At 34.6% G+C, this 17,845-nt stretch overlaps 1 protein-coding gene across 1 annotated transcript in view; it reads left to right on the top strand.

The window, feature by feature from the left end:
* Positions 1 to 17,845, top strand: part of KLHL1 (kelch like family member 1) — a 396,571-nt gene that overhangs the window by 112,257 nt on the left and 266,469 nt on the right. Inside the window, exon 2 of the mRNA XM_059144513.1 lies at positions 14,873 to 15,055. Coding sequence (XP_059000496.1) covers positions 14,873 to 15,055 — 183 coding nt within the window. The remainder of the gene's footprint in view (positions 1 to 14,872; positions 15,056 to 17,845) is intronic.

Below are 17,845 nucleotides of genomic sequence, written 5' to 3' on the forward strand. Positions count from 1 at the left end.
TGCACATTATGATTCAGCTATATTGTTCCAATTATGCATTTTATTGGCATTTTGATGATTATTTCTTATCTATTTTATAATCTAGATTGTTTAAAATTTTGCTTGAGTTTACCTTATAGTAATACTTTCAGAGTGAGTCTGTCATAGAGTTTTTGCAGACTTTCACATCTAATTCCTTATAAAAGTTATTTAAGTTCTCCTGGCATTAGTTTTCAAACCTGTAAGATGGGCACGAAGCAGTTGTAGATCGAATATGAGATCAAGTAGAAGAGCACCTGCCACGTTATATGTCCTTAATAGAAGTTAGCTGTTATTATCATGTTATGTTATGTCACAATTTTAAGTTTATTATATTATCATCCTAAATATAGTCAGAAGCATGATAACTGAAGGAAATTTTTTTATTTGGAAATCTTTATCACTTAGAAAAAGAATAAATTGTAGGCTAAAATACCAACAATAACTTTTGTATTTTAGGAACATCTTTTTCTTTTTCTTTTTTTTTTTTTTTAAGATTTTTATTTATTTATTTGACAGAGAGAGATCACAAGCAGACAGAGAGGCAGGCAGAGAGAGAGAGAGGAGGAAGCAGGCTCCTGCTGAGCAGAGAGCCCGATGCGGGACTCGATCCCAGGACCCTGAGATCATGACCTGAGCTGAAGGCAGCGGCTTAACCCACTGAGCCACCCAGGCGCCCCGGAACATCTTTTTCTAAATCCTACATATTTAAGGCATGTTAAGTGATGACTAAAATTTTAACTGTTTCCTTTTTTTAAAAAAAAAAATTGTTTCATTTTATTTTTCTAAAAGAAGTTTCTCTTGTGGACTTCATGCCATCACAAATAACACTGATCAGTAATTTTGCATTTAGCTTATTTTATGTTTTGATGTTTAATGAAAACAGAAACAGAATTTGTTTTCTAGTTTATTAATGATAAAATATTAATCTCTTCAGGAGGAATCAATATCTTACCAAATCTTTAATATATCATACCATATTATCATGATATCCATACAAGGAAAATGAAAGAAGGTGAATTTTGTGGCTGGTGAGTGACCTAGGTTATTAATCCCAACTTCTTTAGTTCCCCAACAGTTTCATATACATCTTGTCCTCTGATAATACCAATTTTATCAACATTATTTACCTGGTGGAGTAAGCTAAACTTTGTTCCTGAAGGTGCTGAGTCCTTACTGCTCCTCCTATATTGAATGGAGTGCCCACACTGATCTTTAACACTGGATATAGGATTGCTAAGTGGCATTACAGTCAGTCTTCAGGTTTCCAGACATATTTCTCATTAACCACATTTTACAACCAGCACAATTTCCTTCCTTAGTAATTGGGACTAATCACCCTACTGACAGAGTAACCTCTTGCCTCCCTATTGATAACCCTCTTGCCTCCCCAGTATCATGGGGAGCCTAAAGCTGGTCAGGAGAAAATTTACACTTGAAAATAGATTGCCAAAACTTTAGTGTTCAGTGTTAGTAATTGTAAGCAAGAAGTCCATGTATTATCAGAGTGATAATTTTCTTTAAAAGATTTTATTTATTTATTTGAAAGATAGAGATCACAAGTAGGCAGATAGGCAGGCAGAGAGAGAGGAGGAAGCAGGCTCCCTGCTGAGCAGAGAGTGACAAGCAGAGCTCGATCCCCGAACCCTGAGATCATGACCTGAGCCAAAGGCAGAGGCTTAACCCACTGAGCCACCCAGGTGCCCCAGAGTGATAATTTTTTTAAAGACCACTTAAATTAGGACCATCTATAAAGCATATCATAATTTCACCATCCCTGATAATGGATCATGGTCTCTTTGCAAGGTCTGTGGTATTCATGAAAAATGATCCCTGCTTTCTGGAATTCATAGTCTTAAATGACTCTCTCTGCTTGAGTACAAGAAGGACCTGAGACTTGAGTCTTCGTGATAGAATATGGCAAAATTATGCAATATTTCTCTTATGATTATGTTATGTAAAATGCCATCTTGCATTAAGATTCTCTCTAGAGATCCTCTGGGCTGACTTGATGAAGAAAGCAGCCCTAGTGAGGAGACATGTGTGGAAGAGAATTATAGATGGCTGCTAGAAATTGTGGGTGGCCGTTAAGAGTTGCAGGTGTCCTCCAAGACCTAAAAATGACCTCTAGGAAAAGCATCATCTAGATGAAAGTCAGCAAGTAGGGTGCCTGGGTGGCTCAGTCATTAAGCTTCTGCCTTTAGCTCAGGTCATGAGCCCAGGGTCCTGGGATTCTGCCCCGCACTGGGGACTCCCTGCTCTGCGGGAAGCCTACTTCTCCCTCTCCCACACCCACTCCCATTGTTTGTGTTCCCTCTCTCTGTGTGTCTCTCTTTCTCAACTAAATAAATAAATTCTTCAAAAGAGAAAGAAGAAAGAAAGAAAGTCAGTCAGCAAGAAGCCTGGTCCTTAGTTCTACAGATACAAGTAAATGAATTTTGCCAACACCCTGAGTGAACTTGAATGCAGATTCTTCCCCAGTTGAGCCTCAAGTCAATAGCTCATCCTGGCCAACACCTTTACTGTAGCCTTCTGATACCCTGATTGGAGGTCCAAAACCATGTCTTGACTCCTGACACACATGAACAGGATTGTTTAAAGCTGTTACTTTTGTGGTCATTAGTTACAATCAATAGAAAACTAATATAAGGCCCTAGGTACTGGTTGAAGTAGAAGTGTTAATAGAGCAGAAATAGATTCCAGGGAGTCTAGCCACATATTCATGCAATTTACTTCTGGAGCTCCTAAAGCCCATTCTCATATATAACATTTCCATATGAAGATAGAATGCTAATGCGCACATTCTTTTCAATTATTTCGTAAACCATAATGGGCTAGTCAGTTCACAGTTGCCTCCTGGCCAGAATCCAGTCTTTCCCAAGACCCAGTGGTAAACCAGGAGATGATTCTCAAATTGAGAATGTTTATTGGAAGAACTATGATTTTGTTCATGAAGTCTTTCCTGGATGATAATTCTCTAATAGGCCCCAGGGCTCCTTTAACATACCTGGCAGCCATAGACACTTCTCCTAATGTTTATTCTTCTGGATCATTGGGCTCCAGGAGCAGAACTAATTGTTCAACAGCTCAATCCTACAGGAGAGAGCTCTCTTGTTCTGGGCCTCTTGTTCTGAGCTCTCTTGTTCTTGGTCATAGCTGATAGATTCACGAGTTTACTGGCAAACTGAGGGGTATAGAATACCTAAATTTTGCACGCTATGTCTCCAACAAAAAAGCCCATCAAACCTGTGTCTTTTTCTTAGTGGCAGGTATCATAAGGTAAATCACTTAAGGTATTTCACTTTAAAGGCAGTTTTTTTAACATATTCAAACTGCTATACCCCTAGAACTTTCACCAATGTGATAGGCACTTTAAATTCTGCAAGATTTTTCTCGCACTTCCTGGCAAGGAAGACATCTAGCATACCTGCTATTTCCTCCCCACAAGATCCAATGACCATAACGTCGCAGATGTCATGGAAACGTGTAATGTTTTATGGATATCATGGTGATAAAAGTTCTTACACATTGTAAGGAGAAGAATAGTTGTCATTTCCCTGTGGTAAGACATTGAAATGATGCTCCCATTAGAAATTAAATAAATTCTTATTTCCTTAATAATGATGATTGAAAGAAAAAGTGTTCTGTCAGGTTGACAGCTGCATACGAACTGCCAGGGTTGTGTTGATTTTTCTTTCTAAAAATATCACATCTGGAATATATTCTATAATTATCATCACTCTCTCATTGAATAATCTAGTCATTATTCAAGATCCATCTGGAATTTGTACCTAACAAATGAACAAATTAAGGTGGACTATAATAGAATCTCTACTCTTTCATGTTTTAATTTTTTTAAGATTTATTTATTTGATATATATAGAGAGAGCTTGCTAACAGGGGGAGAGGGAAAGAGAGGTAGAGGGAGAAAAAGAGAAAGAGGCTCCTCTGCTGAGGCCTGAGCTCAACACTGGGCTTGATCCTGAGATCATGACCTGAGCTGAAATCAAGAGTCCAGAAATTAATCCATTGAGCCACTCAGGTGCCCCTTTCATATTTTACATTTTTTAATGTGCGCTGATACCTGCAAATTCCTTATGAATACAGTATAGCTTTGAATTTACTACTATTGTAGATGTGTGGTGGTAGTTCAGTTGACACATTTGTGAGTCAGGAAACCTATAAAAGAATTGTGACAGTTTCTGAATGCATTTTTTTCCAACTATGCATTCTGAGACCAGGAAAATAACTGCAGGTTGAATCCATCAGCCCAATGAGTGCACCAGAGTATGGACTCCGGCAAATACCAACTCTGTTGCTTAGCTTTCATGGGCTTCCTCCCTATCTTGTGGATGTGGTGGCAGTTTAAATTTGCAAGTCACTTGCTTTAATTCAGGGATAATATTTAATTACTACTAAAATGTTTGGGTATTTTAAATTTTATAGTGTCTAGGAACTGATGTCTGGGGAAAACATGGATAAATATTCCCATTACAGAAATGTGGCAGTTTTTCAGCATTCACTCTTCAAAGTCTTTTAATCCATGAAGAAACTCTGAATCTCTGAGCTAATTTAGATAAAATAGCATAAAGAGAAAGTATAAAGTGATGACTCAATTCAGATTGCTACACAAAAGACCTGTACTTTTTCTCATTAAAAGACTAAGTAATAGGGGCGCCTGGGTGGCTCAGTGGGTTAAAGCCACTGCCTTCAGCTCAGGTCATGATCCCAGGGTTCTGGGATCGAGCCCCGCATCGGGCTCTCTGCTCAGTGGGGTGCCTGCTTCCTCCTCTCTCTCTGCCTGCCTCTCTGCCTACTTGTGATCTCTGTCTGTCAAATAAATAAATAAAAATCTTTAAAAAAAAAAAAAAGACTAAGTAATAACTTAGTGGACTATCCATTTCATGCAGGCACTTCATAATAAAGTTGTATTTTCCAGCAATATACATTATCAGTAACTAAAATCTACCAAACACCATCCCATTTCTATGATCATACTAAAGACCAGCAATTTTCTTTTCTTTTTTCTTTTTCTTTTTTTTTTTTTTAAACAAAGGATCAGATAGTAAATATTTTTGGCTTTGGAGAGCATATGGTCTTTCTCACAACTACTGGACTTCCATGTTGTGGCAAGAAAGCAACCACGAATAGTACATAAACAAATGGGTGTGTCTATATCCCAGTAAAACTTTATTTACTGAAACTGATGGCAGGTTTGATTGGACACTGACAGTAGTCTTTGGTGACAGTAGAGTTCACATTGTATTTAATACTAAAGCTTTATCATCTAGTACAATAATGCCATTGACATTGGAGAGCTCAATTCAATTGTGTCATCAGCACCTATAGTACTTACCAGGGAGCTTCAAAGGTATGCTGTTCTTCTCCTTGACAGTAAATTTCATGATGGTAAAAAGAATGTTCCCTAGGCCGTCTACCAATTATAGTTACACAGGTTGGCTATGATAGATCTGCTCTATCATGCCCATATACATAAGCATTTTTAATTCTTCTACAATATGACTAGGAAATGTTAGCATTACAGATTCTAGGATCGCTTTTAATTCAGGCTTCTATTAGCTCAATAGCTATTAGAGCCACTTCTCTGAATCCTGATTGAGTAGAAATACAGCATTTATTTTGCCTTAATCTGATATCCTTTGAATCTTTCTCTACAGGTGCTTCTCAGGTATTTACTATCCAAGTTCACAGATTATTATAAGTCCTTTGTTCTGTGGTACATCTTCTCAGAGCAGAATTTGCATTAATTAATCATTCATATATCAATTTCCAACTGCATTTCATATTAGTAACACTTTCAGATTTTATAGCATTTCCCATTCCCTCTGAGTAGTTGCTTCTCTTCCCAGATTTAGCATTTTTTCTTGTTGAGAACTTTCAGATTCTAAATATAATTTATTTGTCAGCTGTTTTCATCATGTCCTCAATCATAATTTTCTTTATTTTTTTATTTTTTTATTTTTTTATTTTTTTTTTCTTTATTTTTTTAAAGATTTTATTTTATTTTTAAAGATTTTATTTATTTATTTGAGAGAGAGACAGTGAGAGAGAACATGAGCGAGGAGAAGGTCAGAGAGAGAAGCAGACTCCCCATGAGTTGGGAGCCCAATGCAGGACTTGATCCCGGGACTCCGGGATCATGACCTGAGCTGAAGGCAGTCATCCAATCTACTGAGCCACCCAGGCATCCCTTTAAAGATTTTATTTATTTATTTGACAGACAGACATCACAAGTAGGCAGAGAGGCAGGCAGAGACAGAGAAGGAAGCAGGCTTCCTGCTGAGCAGAGAGCCTGATGCAGGGCTGGATCTGAGAACCCTGGGATCATGACCTGAGCTGAAGGCAGAGGCTTAACCCACTGAGCCACCCTGGTTTCCCCATAATTTTCTTTATTATGAATTTAAAGTCCTTGAAAATATTTCAGATATTTCAATTTTTTTTAAATTTCAAATATTTAAAAATACTTTTAATTTAAAAAGGTATATCTATAGATTATACATTTTAAAGTTTAGAAGAGGAAAACAACAAATTATTATTTATGTTTTACATGATTATTTATTATTAAAGGTAGATTTAATTTTTCAAGCAACATATTGCACCATACTGATACACATCTAATTCAAAAAAGTACTCTTTTTATTTTAAAAATATTGTTGGTTAATTTTCTTTTTTTAAGATTTTATTTATTTATTTGACAGAGAGAGTCACAGTGAGAGCAGGAACACAAGCAGGGGGAGTGAGAGAGGTAGAAGGAGACCTCCCAGCGAGGAGGGAGCTGGATGTGGGACTTGATCCCATGACCCAGGGATCATGACCTGAGTCGAAGGCAGATGCTTAATGACTGAGCCACCAAGCTACCCTTATTGATTTCATTTTTTATGTCTGGTATTTTATTGGAAATATATTTAGTGCTTTCAAATACATATTTTAGTTCTTTCCACAAACATCCTATAAGTAGGTTTTATTTTATTTTATTTTTTAATGTTTTACTTTTCTTTCCTTTTTTTTTTTTTTTAAGATTTTATTTATTTATTTGACAGACAGATCACAAGTAGGCAGAGAGGCAGGCAGAGAGAGAGAGAGGGAAGCAGGCTCCCTGCAGAGCAGAGAGCCCGATACGGGGCTCGATCCCAGGACCCTGAGATCATGATCTGAGCCGAAGGCAGCGGCCCAACCCACTGAGCCACCCAGGCGCCCCCTATAAGTAGGTTTTAATGATACTCTATTTTTTTTTTAAGATTTTATTTATTTATTTGACAGAGAGAAATCACAAGTAGGCAGAGAGGCAGGCAGAGAGAGAGAGAGGGAAGCAGGCTCCCGGCTGAGCAGAGAGCCTGATGCGGAATTCGATCCCAGGACCCTGAGATCATGACCTGAGCCAAAGGCAGCGGCTTAACCCACTGAGCCACCCAGGCACCCAATGATACTCTATTTTATAGGTAAATTAATTGAGATTCAAAGTGTAGTAACTAATGGAGCTTAGAATATATATAGTTTTTCTCTAACTCATGAATTCTTCTTTTTTTAAATTATTTTGTCTTACCAGTGTGTGTGCATGTGTGTTTCAATACTTCTGATAAAAAGCCACACTTAAAATTCCAATTATTTTTTAAGACAAAATTGTACCCAGAAGCAACTTTAATGACTAGATTCATTTTTTTTGTTTCTAAGTAGTAGCACCTGGTGCTTGAACTCTATCCTTTCTTATATTTCCTGTATCTAAACCTCTCTCTTGGAGGTTATTAAAGGATTTGAAATTAGTGTGTTTGTATAACTAGACATTCATTCTGAACACCAGTTTACTCTGCCATGCCAATATATGATGATGATGTTTCATTTGTTAGTATTCTAATAATGCAAAGTTGATTCTTTAAATTTATTTAAAAATGTTTCCCTTTTCTTTTCTTTCTTTTTTGTTTTATTTTTTTATTTTTTTTTTAAAGATTTTATTTATTTATTTGACAGAGAGAAATCACAAGTAGGCAGAGAGGCAGGCAGAGAGAGAGAGAGAGGAGGAAGCAGGCTCCCTGCAGAGCAGAGAGCCCGATGCGGGACTCGATCCCAGGACCCTGAGATCATGACCTGAGCCGAAGGCAGCGGCTTAACCACTGAGCCACCCAGGCACCCATCTTTTTTGTTTTAAATTATGAAATATTAACTTTAGATGTAGAAGTTTCAAGTTTAAATAGGTATGCAATAATGTGTTTTCTTGTCTGAGAATATTTGCTTATTTCTTTATCTTTGATATTTTTTACATAATAATTTGTAAAAATGGCTGTATGGATTTAAAATTGAAATGACATGTGCTTCATATAAAATATTTAAGCAAAAGGAAGGAATAAAATAGAAAACTTTTGACCAGAAATATTTTTACAAGTTACAATAAATATTTTGCTAATGGAAACTTAATATGAAGAGAAGTCTGCAGTGTACACTAAATTGTATGGCGAAAACAAATAGTTATTTTTCACTTAAATAACAGCATCTTTCACTACGTTCAGGTCTTGCCCAAGAATTATGTATCGGTAATTTCTTTATCTGGTATTATAGAATTTTTTTTTTTATTATTCCCTCAAAACAAAAGCTAACATTCAAGAGAAAAAAAGAAAACTGCTTGCAAATTTATTTTTTTTCATTCTAATTCTACTCTTACATAGTGACATTAAAGATATAATAATAAGGCATGCCTGGGTGGCTCAGTCACTTAAGTGTCCACCTCTTGCTTCCAGCTCTCAATCATAATCTCAAGGTCCTAGGATCAAGCCCTCCACCCCCCGCCCCACCCCTGCCAACCAGGACTCTGCACTTAGTGGGAAGTTACCAGGGTCCTAGGATAAAGACCCACACCAGGCTCCCTGATCAGTGGAGAGTCTCCTTTTCCCTCTCCCTCTGCTGCTCCCCCTGCTTGTGCTCTCTCTCAAATAGAAATAAAATCTTGAAGAAAAAAAGAATTCTAAGTATTCTGACGTGGAAACCCTTTTTTAAATCCTGAGTCAAAGTTCAAGGTCAAAGAGTTCTACTCAAGCCTGGTTTCAGGAAATGATTTATGAGAAAATGTGAAAGCACTATGATAATAACTTTATAGGAAGGAAATCAAGTCAAACCAATTTAACCAATTTTTCTGGCAGAAAAAAAAAAAAACAACCTTCAAGAAAAAAATATTTAAAATTCTCTTAAAAAAAAAAAAGAAAAAAGAAAAAATAACTAGTTTTCAGATGTAATAGGGAGAAATTCAAAGAATTAGCACTTTTAAGGGAAAAGCTAGGAGTGAATAACAATTCTGGAAAAAAAATAGTTTGGATCCTAGTTTCTAGCTCTCTGTTCTTTTGATTTATCCTTTTAGATTACTTTCAAGTTCTTTAGAAGAGGCCCACCTCTGTATTATAGTCAAGATTTGTTAGTATACCTTGATTATGGAAAAAAAGGTTCTACCTTGAGAATAATTATCTCTAAATAAATCTTGTCAAATTCTATGCCCTGTTTGATTCACTGTCTGTGGTCTCACTAAACTCTAAAACTATATTACTATATGTCTTTCATTATTTTCTCTAATATCATGTCCACCCCAACTTGAGTGACTTGATGATAAACTACTACACTAAATTATTTTCCTGAATAACATATCCCAGTCTATGAAAATCTTAGTGAGGTATAAAACTTTCTGCCCTAAGTATGTTATTTGACTTGTAGGAAATTAAAATAAGGATCTGAATGTAGTCTTTATCCCCAATCCCCTTTAAGCCTATCTGGAGTCATTCTGCAGGACTGTTTCTAGTATCTTGATGTCAGGACACTATTCATGCAGTCTTGTACCAGACCAGAAACATAAGGATATCAATGGGGCAGTTTTTTGTTTTTTGTTTGTTTTTTTTTTAATTTTTTATTATTTATAAACATATATTTGTATCCCCAGGGGTACAGGTCTGTGAATCACCAGGTTTACACACTTCACAGCACTCACCAAAGCACATACCTCCCCAATGTCCATAATCCCACCCCCTTCTCCCAAACCCCCTCCCCCCAGCAACCCTCAGTTTGTTTTGTGAGATTAAGAGTCACTTATGGTTTGTCTCCCTCCCAATCCCATCTTGTTTCATTTATTCTTCTCCTACCCACTTAAGCCCCCATGTTACATCACCACTTCCTTATATCAGGGAGATCATATGATATTTGTCTTTCTCTGCTTGACTTATTTCGCTAAACAAGATACGCTCTATTCCATCCATGTTGTCGCAAAAGGAAAGATTTCATTTCTTTTGATGGCTGCATGGTATTCCATTGTGTATATATACCACATCTTCTTGATCCATTCATCTGTTGATGGACATCTAGGTTCTTTCCATAGTTTGGCTATTGTGGACATTGCTGCTATAAACATTCGCCTCAATGTGCGAAAGGAGTCCATCAAAATCCTTGAGGAGAACACAGGCAGCAACCTCTTTGACCTCAGCCGCAGCAACATCTTCCTAGGAACAACGCCAAAGGCAAGGGAAGCAAGGGCAAAAATGAACTATTGGGATTTCATCAAGATCAAAAGCTTTTTCACAGCAAAGGAAACAGTTAACAAAATCAAAAGACAACTGACAGAATGGGAGAAGATATTTGCAAACGACATATCAGATAAAGGACTAGTGTCCAGAATCTATAAAGAACTTAGCAAACTCAACACCCAAAGAACAAATAATCCAATCAAGAAATGGGCAGAGGACATGAACAGACATTTCTGCAAAGAAGACATCCAGATGGCCAACAGACACATGAAAAAGTGCTCCATATCACTCGGCATCAGGGAAATACAAATCAAAACCACAATGAGATATCACCTCACACCAGTCAGAATGGCTAAAATCAACAAGTCAGGAAATGACAGATGCTGGTGAGGATGCGGAGAAAGGGGAACCCTCCTACACTGTTGGTGGGAAAGCAAGCTGGTGCAGCCACTCTGGAAAACAGCATGGAGGTTCCTCAAAATGTTGAAAATAGAACTGCCCTATGACCCAGCAATTGCACTATTGGATATTTACCCTAAAGATACAAGTGTAGTGATCCAAAGGGGCACGTGCACTCAATGGGGCAGTTTTGATCTACTTGGTAACCTGCGCTCCTGACTTTATTCTCCATAACTTCCTCTAACCCAATAATGAAAAATTCATTCTAGATTTAAAAGTCCATCCTACAGGGAATTTTGTGACTTTTCTATTCAATGTGTTTGTCAATGTGTAGAAGGATGTTCTTGCCACATATTCCTGAGTCCGAATTCCTAAAATGTACTCTGGGAAATGATTGTATTCTGGAGTTGTAATTTGCAAACGTGTGAAAGGCAAACGTGGTACAGCAAAATTTCTATTAGTTTTAAATATTTAAAGGAAATGGGTAAAGTCTGATGGAAATAACCATATTGTGTAGACAAATATTGTAGGTAAGAGAAAACACACATAATTTTAGTGGATTTAGATTTGTAAACTTGTCTGCAGTTCTTTTGGATTTTCTGTGTGCACAAACATCTTCTGGAAATAATAGCAATTATATATGTACTTGCTGGTCTAACTCTAATGGGCTTTATTTCTTCTTTCCTTTTTACATTACATGGTAAAGACCCTCTAGAAAAATGTTGAATAGAGATAGTAGTAACAAATTTCATTTTCAGTCTCAAGAAAGGAAGGTTTCCATTAAATATGGTTGCTATATGAATGAATTAGGTGGTTATATGATTGAAATGTGTTCCTTAATTAAGTACAACTTACTTGTGATTCATTATACACTGTACATTTGATATACTTCTTTTTTATATACTTTTTTCTTTTCTTTTCTTTTCTTTCTTTTCTTTTTTTTTTTTTAAAGAGAACTAGGGGAGCAGAAGAGGCAGAGGGAAGGAGAAATAATCTTAAACAGACTCCACACCTAGTGTGGAGCCCAATGCAGGCCTCAATCTCATGACCCTAAGATCATGACCTAAACCAAAATCAGGAATCCAACACCTAACCAACTGAGCCCCCTAGAAGCCACATATATACATTTATTTTTTACATACAGTTCGTCCTTAGTTGCTAGTGTTTTGCTTAGGATTTTTGCAAATAAGTTTAGAAGAGAGAATGGCCATTAATTTTCTTTCCTTGTAACATCCTTTCCAAGTTTTGTTCCCATGGTATATTTGCTTCATTAAATGAGTTGGAGGAAGGGTTTTTTTTTTTTTAATTAATTAATTTATTTTCAGAAAAACAGTATTCATTATATTTTCACCACACCCAGTGCTCCATGCAATCCGTGCCCTCTATAATACCCACCACCTGGTACCCCAACCTCCCCACCCCCCCGCCACTTCAAACCCCTCAGGTTGTTTTTCAGAGTCCATAGTCTCATGATTCACCTCCCCTTCCAATTTACCCCAACTCCCTTCTCCTCTCTAACACCCCTTGTCCTCCATGCTATTGGTTCTTTTTAACTGGGAACTTTTAAGAACTTGTTTTACTGTTGATGGATAGTGAATCTTTAATTTTTGTCTTGATGTCTTTAACACATTTTTGAAAACTCTTGGCCATTATGTCTTCAGATGGCTTTTGCCCTATCATGCCTCTCCCTGTTTTTAAGACTACAATTATATGAATATTGTAATTTCTTACCATGTTTCATTTGTTTCAGAAACTGTTTATCTTTTTATCTCAACAATTCAGTTTCAATATTTTCTATTTATTTTTCAGCTTATGTTTTTCTCACCTGCATGCATTCTGCAAGTTCAGTTCCTCTATCAAAATCTTGAGTTCAATTATTATATGTCCACTTGATTTTTTTATATCACTTAATGTTCTTGATATTTTCCAGTTTGTCATCTATATTAAAATATAAAATATTTTATTATTAAGTTCTAATAAATAATACTTTAAATATATCAATATTAATATTAATCAAATATATTTAATGTAAAATATAGAATATATTTAATATAAAATATAAAATATAAATATATTTAATTAAATATTAATATATTTATTTCATTTTTTAAAGAAATAAATTTTATTTTTAAATATTTTGTTATTAAAGTACTATATTAAAATATAGTAATGATGGTTATTTTCACATCCATAACTAATTGTGATCTTTCTATTCAGAGATATATCTGTAGCACCTTGGAGCCTGTTTCTATTGTCTTGTTTTTCTCCCTAGGTCTAGTTTATTTATAGACCTGCTTTTATTTTTTACCTTAATGTCAAGCACTACATACATACACAAGAAATCAGAGTTTCTATGAGGTTATCTTTTTCTAAAGGGGTTTATTTTGACTGTTTGCTGACATTTAGATTAGATCACATTAATGCACTCAGAGACTTCATTGATTCAGATCTAAGTTTCTATCTTTATCTGTCAATTTCCATTTCCCTTGACTCTTAGGATAGAACCCTTAAGGGAGTTCAGCTGAGAGCCTGTGTATTTAGGAGGGCCAGTCATCTTTCCTGGTCCTTGAATTCAAATTTTTATCTTTCAAGCTCTATTTAACTTTTCAATCTCCAATAAACCATTTTCTGCTTGCCTGGTGGTGCTTAAGAATCACAAATATCTCTGGGGAAAGTGTGCACAGTGACAGCCTTCCCAAACTTTCCTCCTTTATGGCCCCTCATTTTCTCTCAAGTTCTGGCTACCTTTGGAACCCATAATTCCAATATCTATCTTTTCATCCAAACCCCGTGATACTATTGACCTTGGCATTATGCTGAGTTTCTCAGATTCTCACCTTGCGCTGCTTATAATTAGTAAATAGCTTTAGAGGGAAAGAAGAAGCAGTGTAGAATTTTGAGCTGACTTCCATGATTTTTTCTTTATTCTAAGATCTTGGTCTTTCAAGTCCTGGTTGTCTTAGTAGCTATTATTAAATTCATTTAGTTATTTTGATAGCATATGTAACATTTTTTTCTGGTGTTCTCAGTGAAGGGCTTAGTCAGCTACAAGTTACTGCCCTGTGATTAGAAGAGGAATTCTCCATCCTTTCTGTCTTAAAATAAGCTACTTCACTATTATTGTTATATATCTAATTCATTTTAATTTTTAAAGTTATAAGGATTTAATTAGCATGGCATCAGAATACTTGATTCATTCTTCTGGCCTATCATGCATATATTTAGAGTATCTCCTTAATATACAGTATAGTATTTTAAGGCCTTCATTGTGAAACAGTCTATGATAGTAATGGATTTAATAGTCAAACTTAAGTATCATGAATGTTTCAAAATTTAAAAATTTATCGCATATACATTCATATATATGGTTAAAATATTTGTTAGTACTGAGCTACTATGTTTTACATATTTTTTAAATTAGTTGGGTATGGAATATGAAACTCAATAATTTACTTTTTAATTTGTTGCCAATCTTTTTTACAAACCATGTCTCATAATTTCTTATCATGAAAGTCACCTACTTCTGTAAAGGAACATTTATATAACCTCACAGGAATCATAATTTAGAATAGTATAATTAGATGATCTACCTCAATTTCAAATGGATTAAATTAACTTTTTATTAGTAATCAATTTTAGAAGAGGCATGTTAGTAATTTATTATTTCTGTTACTTTCTCAGGTTTTTAAACTTAATATCCTACTAAATATAGATAACCCATCTTTTAAATCATTTTTAAACTAGAAAAAAAGATAATTAATAATTCATTTGTTGCCTCCTAGAGCAAATTATTTCACCCAAAATAGATTTTTCTGACTTACATTAATAATGATTAACATAAGAAGACATGCACTGATTTTCCCCATAAAATTCTAAAATTCTGTATTGTTTTGGACAATTCCTAGCACTTTATAAACACCATCTTTTTTGTGTGTGATTTGTAGGCTGACAGCAACTGGCCACTCATTGACCCCTCAAAGTGATATGGACTCCAGTAGCTCTGAAGAATTCTATCAGGCTGTTCACCATGCTGAGCAAACCTTCAGAAAAATGGAAAGTTACTTGAAACAACAACAACTCTGTGATGTTATCCTGATTGTCGGGAACCGAAAAATACCTGCACACAGGTACAGTAACCTGTCTTAATTGGATAAATGGATATGTTTAGAAGTGATGGTCTGGTATATAGAGTGTAAAACCTTCTATGATTAGAGAATTAATAATCCATTTTTTGTGGCACAATAAAACTTTACATTTTTAAAAGATTTTATATGACACAGAAAGAGGCAGCAAGAGAGGGAATACAAGCCAGGAGAGTGGGAGAGGGAGTAGCAGTGTCCCTGCTGAGCAGGGAGCCAGGTGCACGGCTCAATCCCAGAATCCTGGGACCATGACCTGAGCCCAAGGCAGACACTTAACAACTGAGCCACATAGGCACCCCAAAATAAAACTTTATTAATGGGCACTGGGATTTGAATTTCATATACTTTTCACATGTCATGGAATATATTCATCCTTTAATTTTTCCCACCATTAGAAATGTAAAATCTGTTCTTAGATTGTGGGTTATGCAATAGGCCACAGGCCAGATTTGGTCTATAGGCCATAATTTGCTGATCCCTATGTTAAAGGACTCAAAATTTCAGGCCTTTGATTCATAGAAGAAAGAAGGGGGTTCAAATGAAATTTGAAATATTTTGACTTTGATATTTTGTTATGAATTTCCAGGTAATTTATCATATAATAAATATGATATACATGATACTTTATTATAAAAATATTGTGTCTGTGTGTTCCTATGTGTTTATTCATTAAGTGATTATTATGCTCTCAAATGTTGTCAGGCTCAGAGATTATTAGATGATCAAAAAATCACTGAGAATCAAAGCTAAGATTTTCCAATAAGAACATCAAGAACAACTTGCTATTCCATCTATTAACACATGCCATTTTTCATAATGCTATTATTTAAATGCAAAGAATAATGAAGCATACAGGTAAATTGGCAGAATTCTAAATCACAAATGTATCCTACTAAGTTTTGTCAAATGATCATAGCTACATTTATTTATAGTAGTTGAGAATCTATATTTTTAAGGGAGCTTGAATTATTTTTCTTTTACTCCTTATTTCTTTTGTGGGAAGAATTACAGTGCCATTTTTAGTAATCTCTTTTAATAAATAAAGCAAATATAAATACCTCAAAAATGAAACTTCCTCTACCTAGTTTTGATAAATAGTCCATTTAATGTGAATCATAATTACACTAAGTGGAAATCCATTTTAACCGAGGAGAATGTACTTAAGATCTGAAATGAGATATATGTTTCTGCCACAATTAAAAAAAATTTGGTTTTCTTGGGTATATATTATTTGTTTCAACTAGGAAATTTAAAGTATTTCATGTTGGGGCGCCTGGGTGGCTCAGTGGCTAAGCCTGCCTTTGGCTCAGGTCCTGATGCTGGAGTCCCTACATCCAGCCCTTTGACAGGCTCCCTGCTCAGCAGGGAGTCTCCTTCTCCCTCTGCCCCATACCCTTCTCCTGTGTTTTCTCTCTCTCTTCAATAAATAAGTTAAAAAAAGTATTTCATGTTGACATCTTTATTTTGCATTTATTAATTTAAAAAAATTTATAACATACTAATATGATTCTTATGGTCCAATATATTTGAAAAATAATATGCTTTTAAACATCCCTTATGTATTTATGATTTATAATTCTAGGTTACAAGAACTAAACATCCAATTATTTTGTGCATTAATTTCTTACTACTTCACTTATGAAAATTCATTAAATTTGATATTTCTTACTTGTTTTTCTATTTTTTATTTTGAAATTACAATTGAGAAAATAATTTAATTTTGATACTTATTATTTTATTATTTTAAATAGTTGAATATATAGGCAAATAGCTTTAGACTACCCTGATGTATGTTATTATTATTAATGCTAGTGAATTGGTAGAAAGTGTAAGTTATCAACATATAAAAAAATATTTTCAATGTACTCCTCTTTCCTATATTTTTAATTTAAATTTTATTATTTAGGTAGTGTATTACATCTAAGTGCTAACTATTAAAAACATTCCTGAAGAATTAAGCTATATTTCTGCTATGATAGCAATATTAAAATGTGAAAGTGAATTTGATACACAAGAAATGCATAGGAGGGAACACTTAACATTGAAAAACTAATGTAGGTCTAGTAGGGTTCAAAATATCAGTTAACTATGGCAACAATTCTAATAATATACTATCCACCTGCATTTTCAAATATTTCTATGACAGTGCATTATTATCAGCAGAAAGCCATTAACAAATAGTCATTATTATTGAGATATTCAATGTTGTAATATTTGTGGCAAATATGCAAATTATCCTGAAATCTCATCTTAATAGCATCTAGTTAAAAATTCTATTGTAAAAGATATTCTTAATTTGAGAGTGTAAATAAATTTACCTCATTTAACTTATAAATTGGTTAAATAATTATATGTGTGTGTGTGTGTGTGTGTGTGTGTAAAAAGACAGAGGGACTCAATCAATTCAAAAGTATATTAGCACATCAAATGCTCATTAATATTTTAAAAGAGCAGTGTTTCATGTAATTTGCATAAACTTATTTTATAGCCTTATATTGGTAGTAATTTAATATTTCTCATTTGAAGTATTTTTAATCAGTATACTGAACAATTCTCTCATGTTAATTATATTCTACATTGTTTTCTTTGTTATTCTTTTTATCTAGATTTTTAATATTATTTTCTAAATAACTTAATTATACAAATTATTTTATAATAATCAAGATGACTAAGAAATAAACTTGCTTGTTACTTTAGATTATCCTAAAATGTCTGGGTAATTGTTACTTTTACACATATAAATTTGAACGTTTAAATATTTTATGTAGTTAGCAG

This window comes from Mustela lutreola, chromosome 13, assembly GCF_030435805.1.
Source record: "Mustela lutreola isolate mMusLut2 chromosome 13, mMusLut2.pri, whole genome shotgun sequence".
NCBI classification, from domain to species: Eukaryota; Metazoa; Chordata; class Mammalia; order Carnivora; family Mustelidae; genus Mustela; species Mustela lutreola.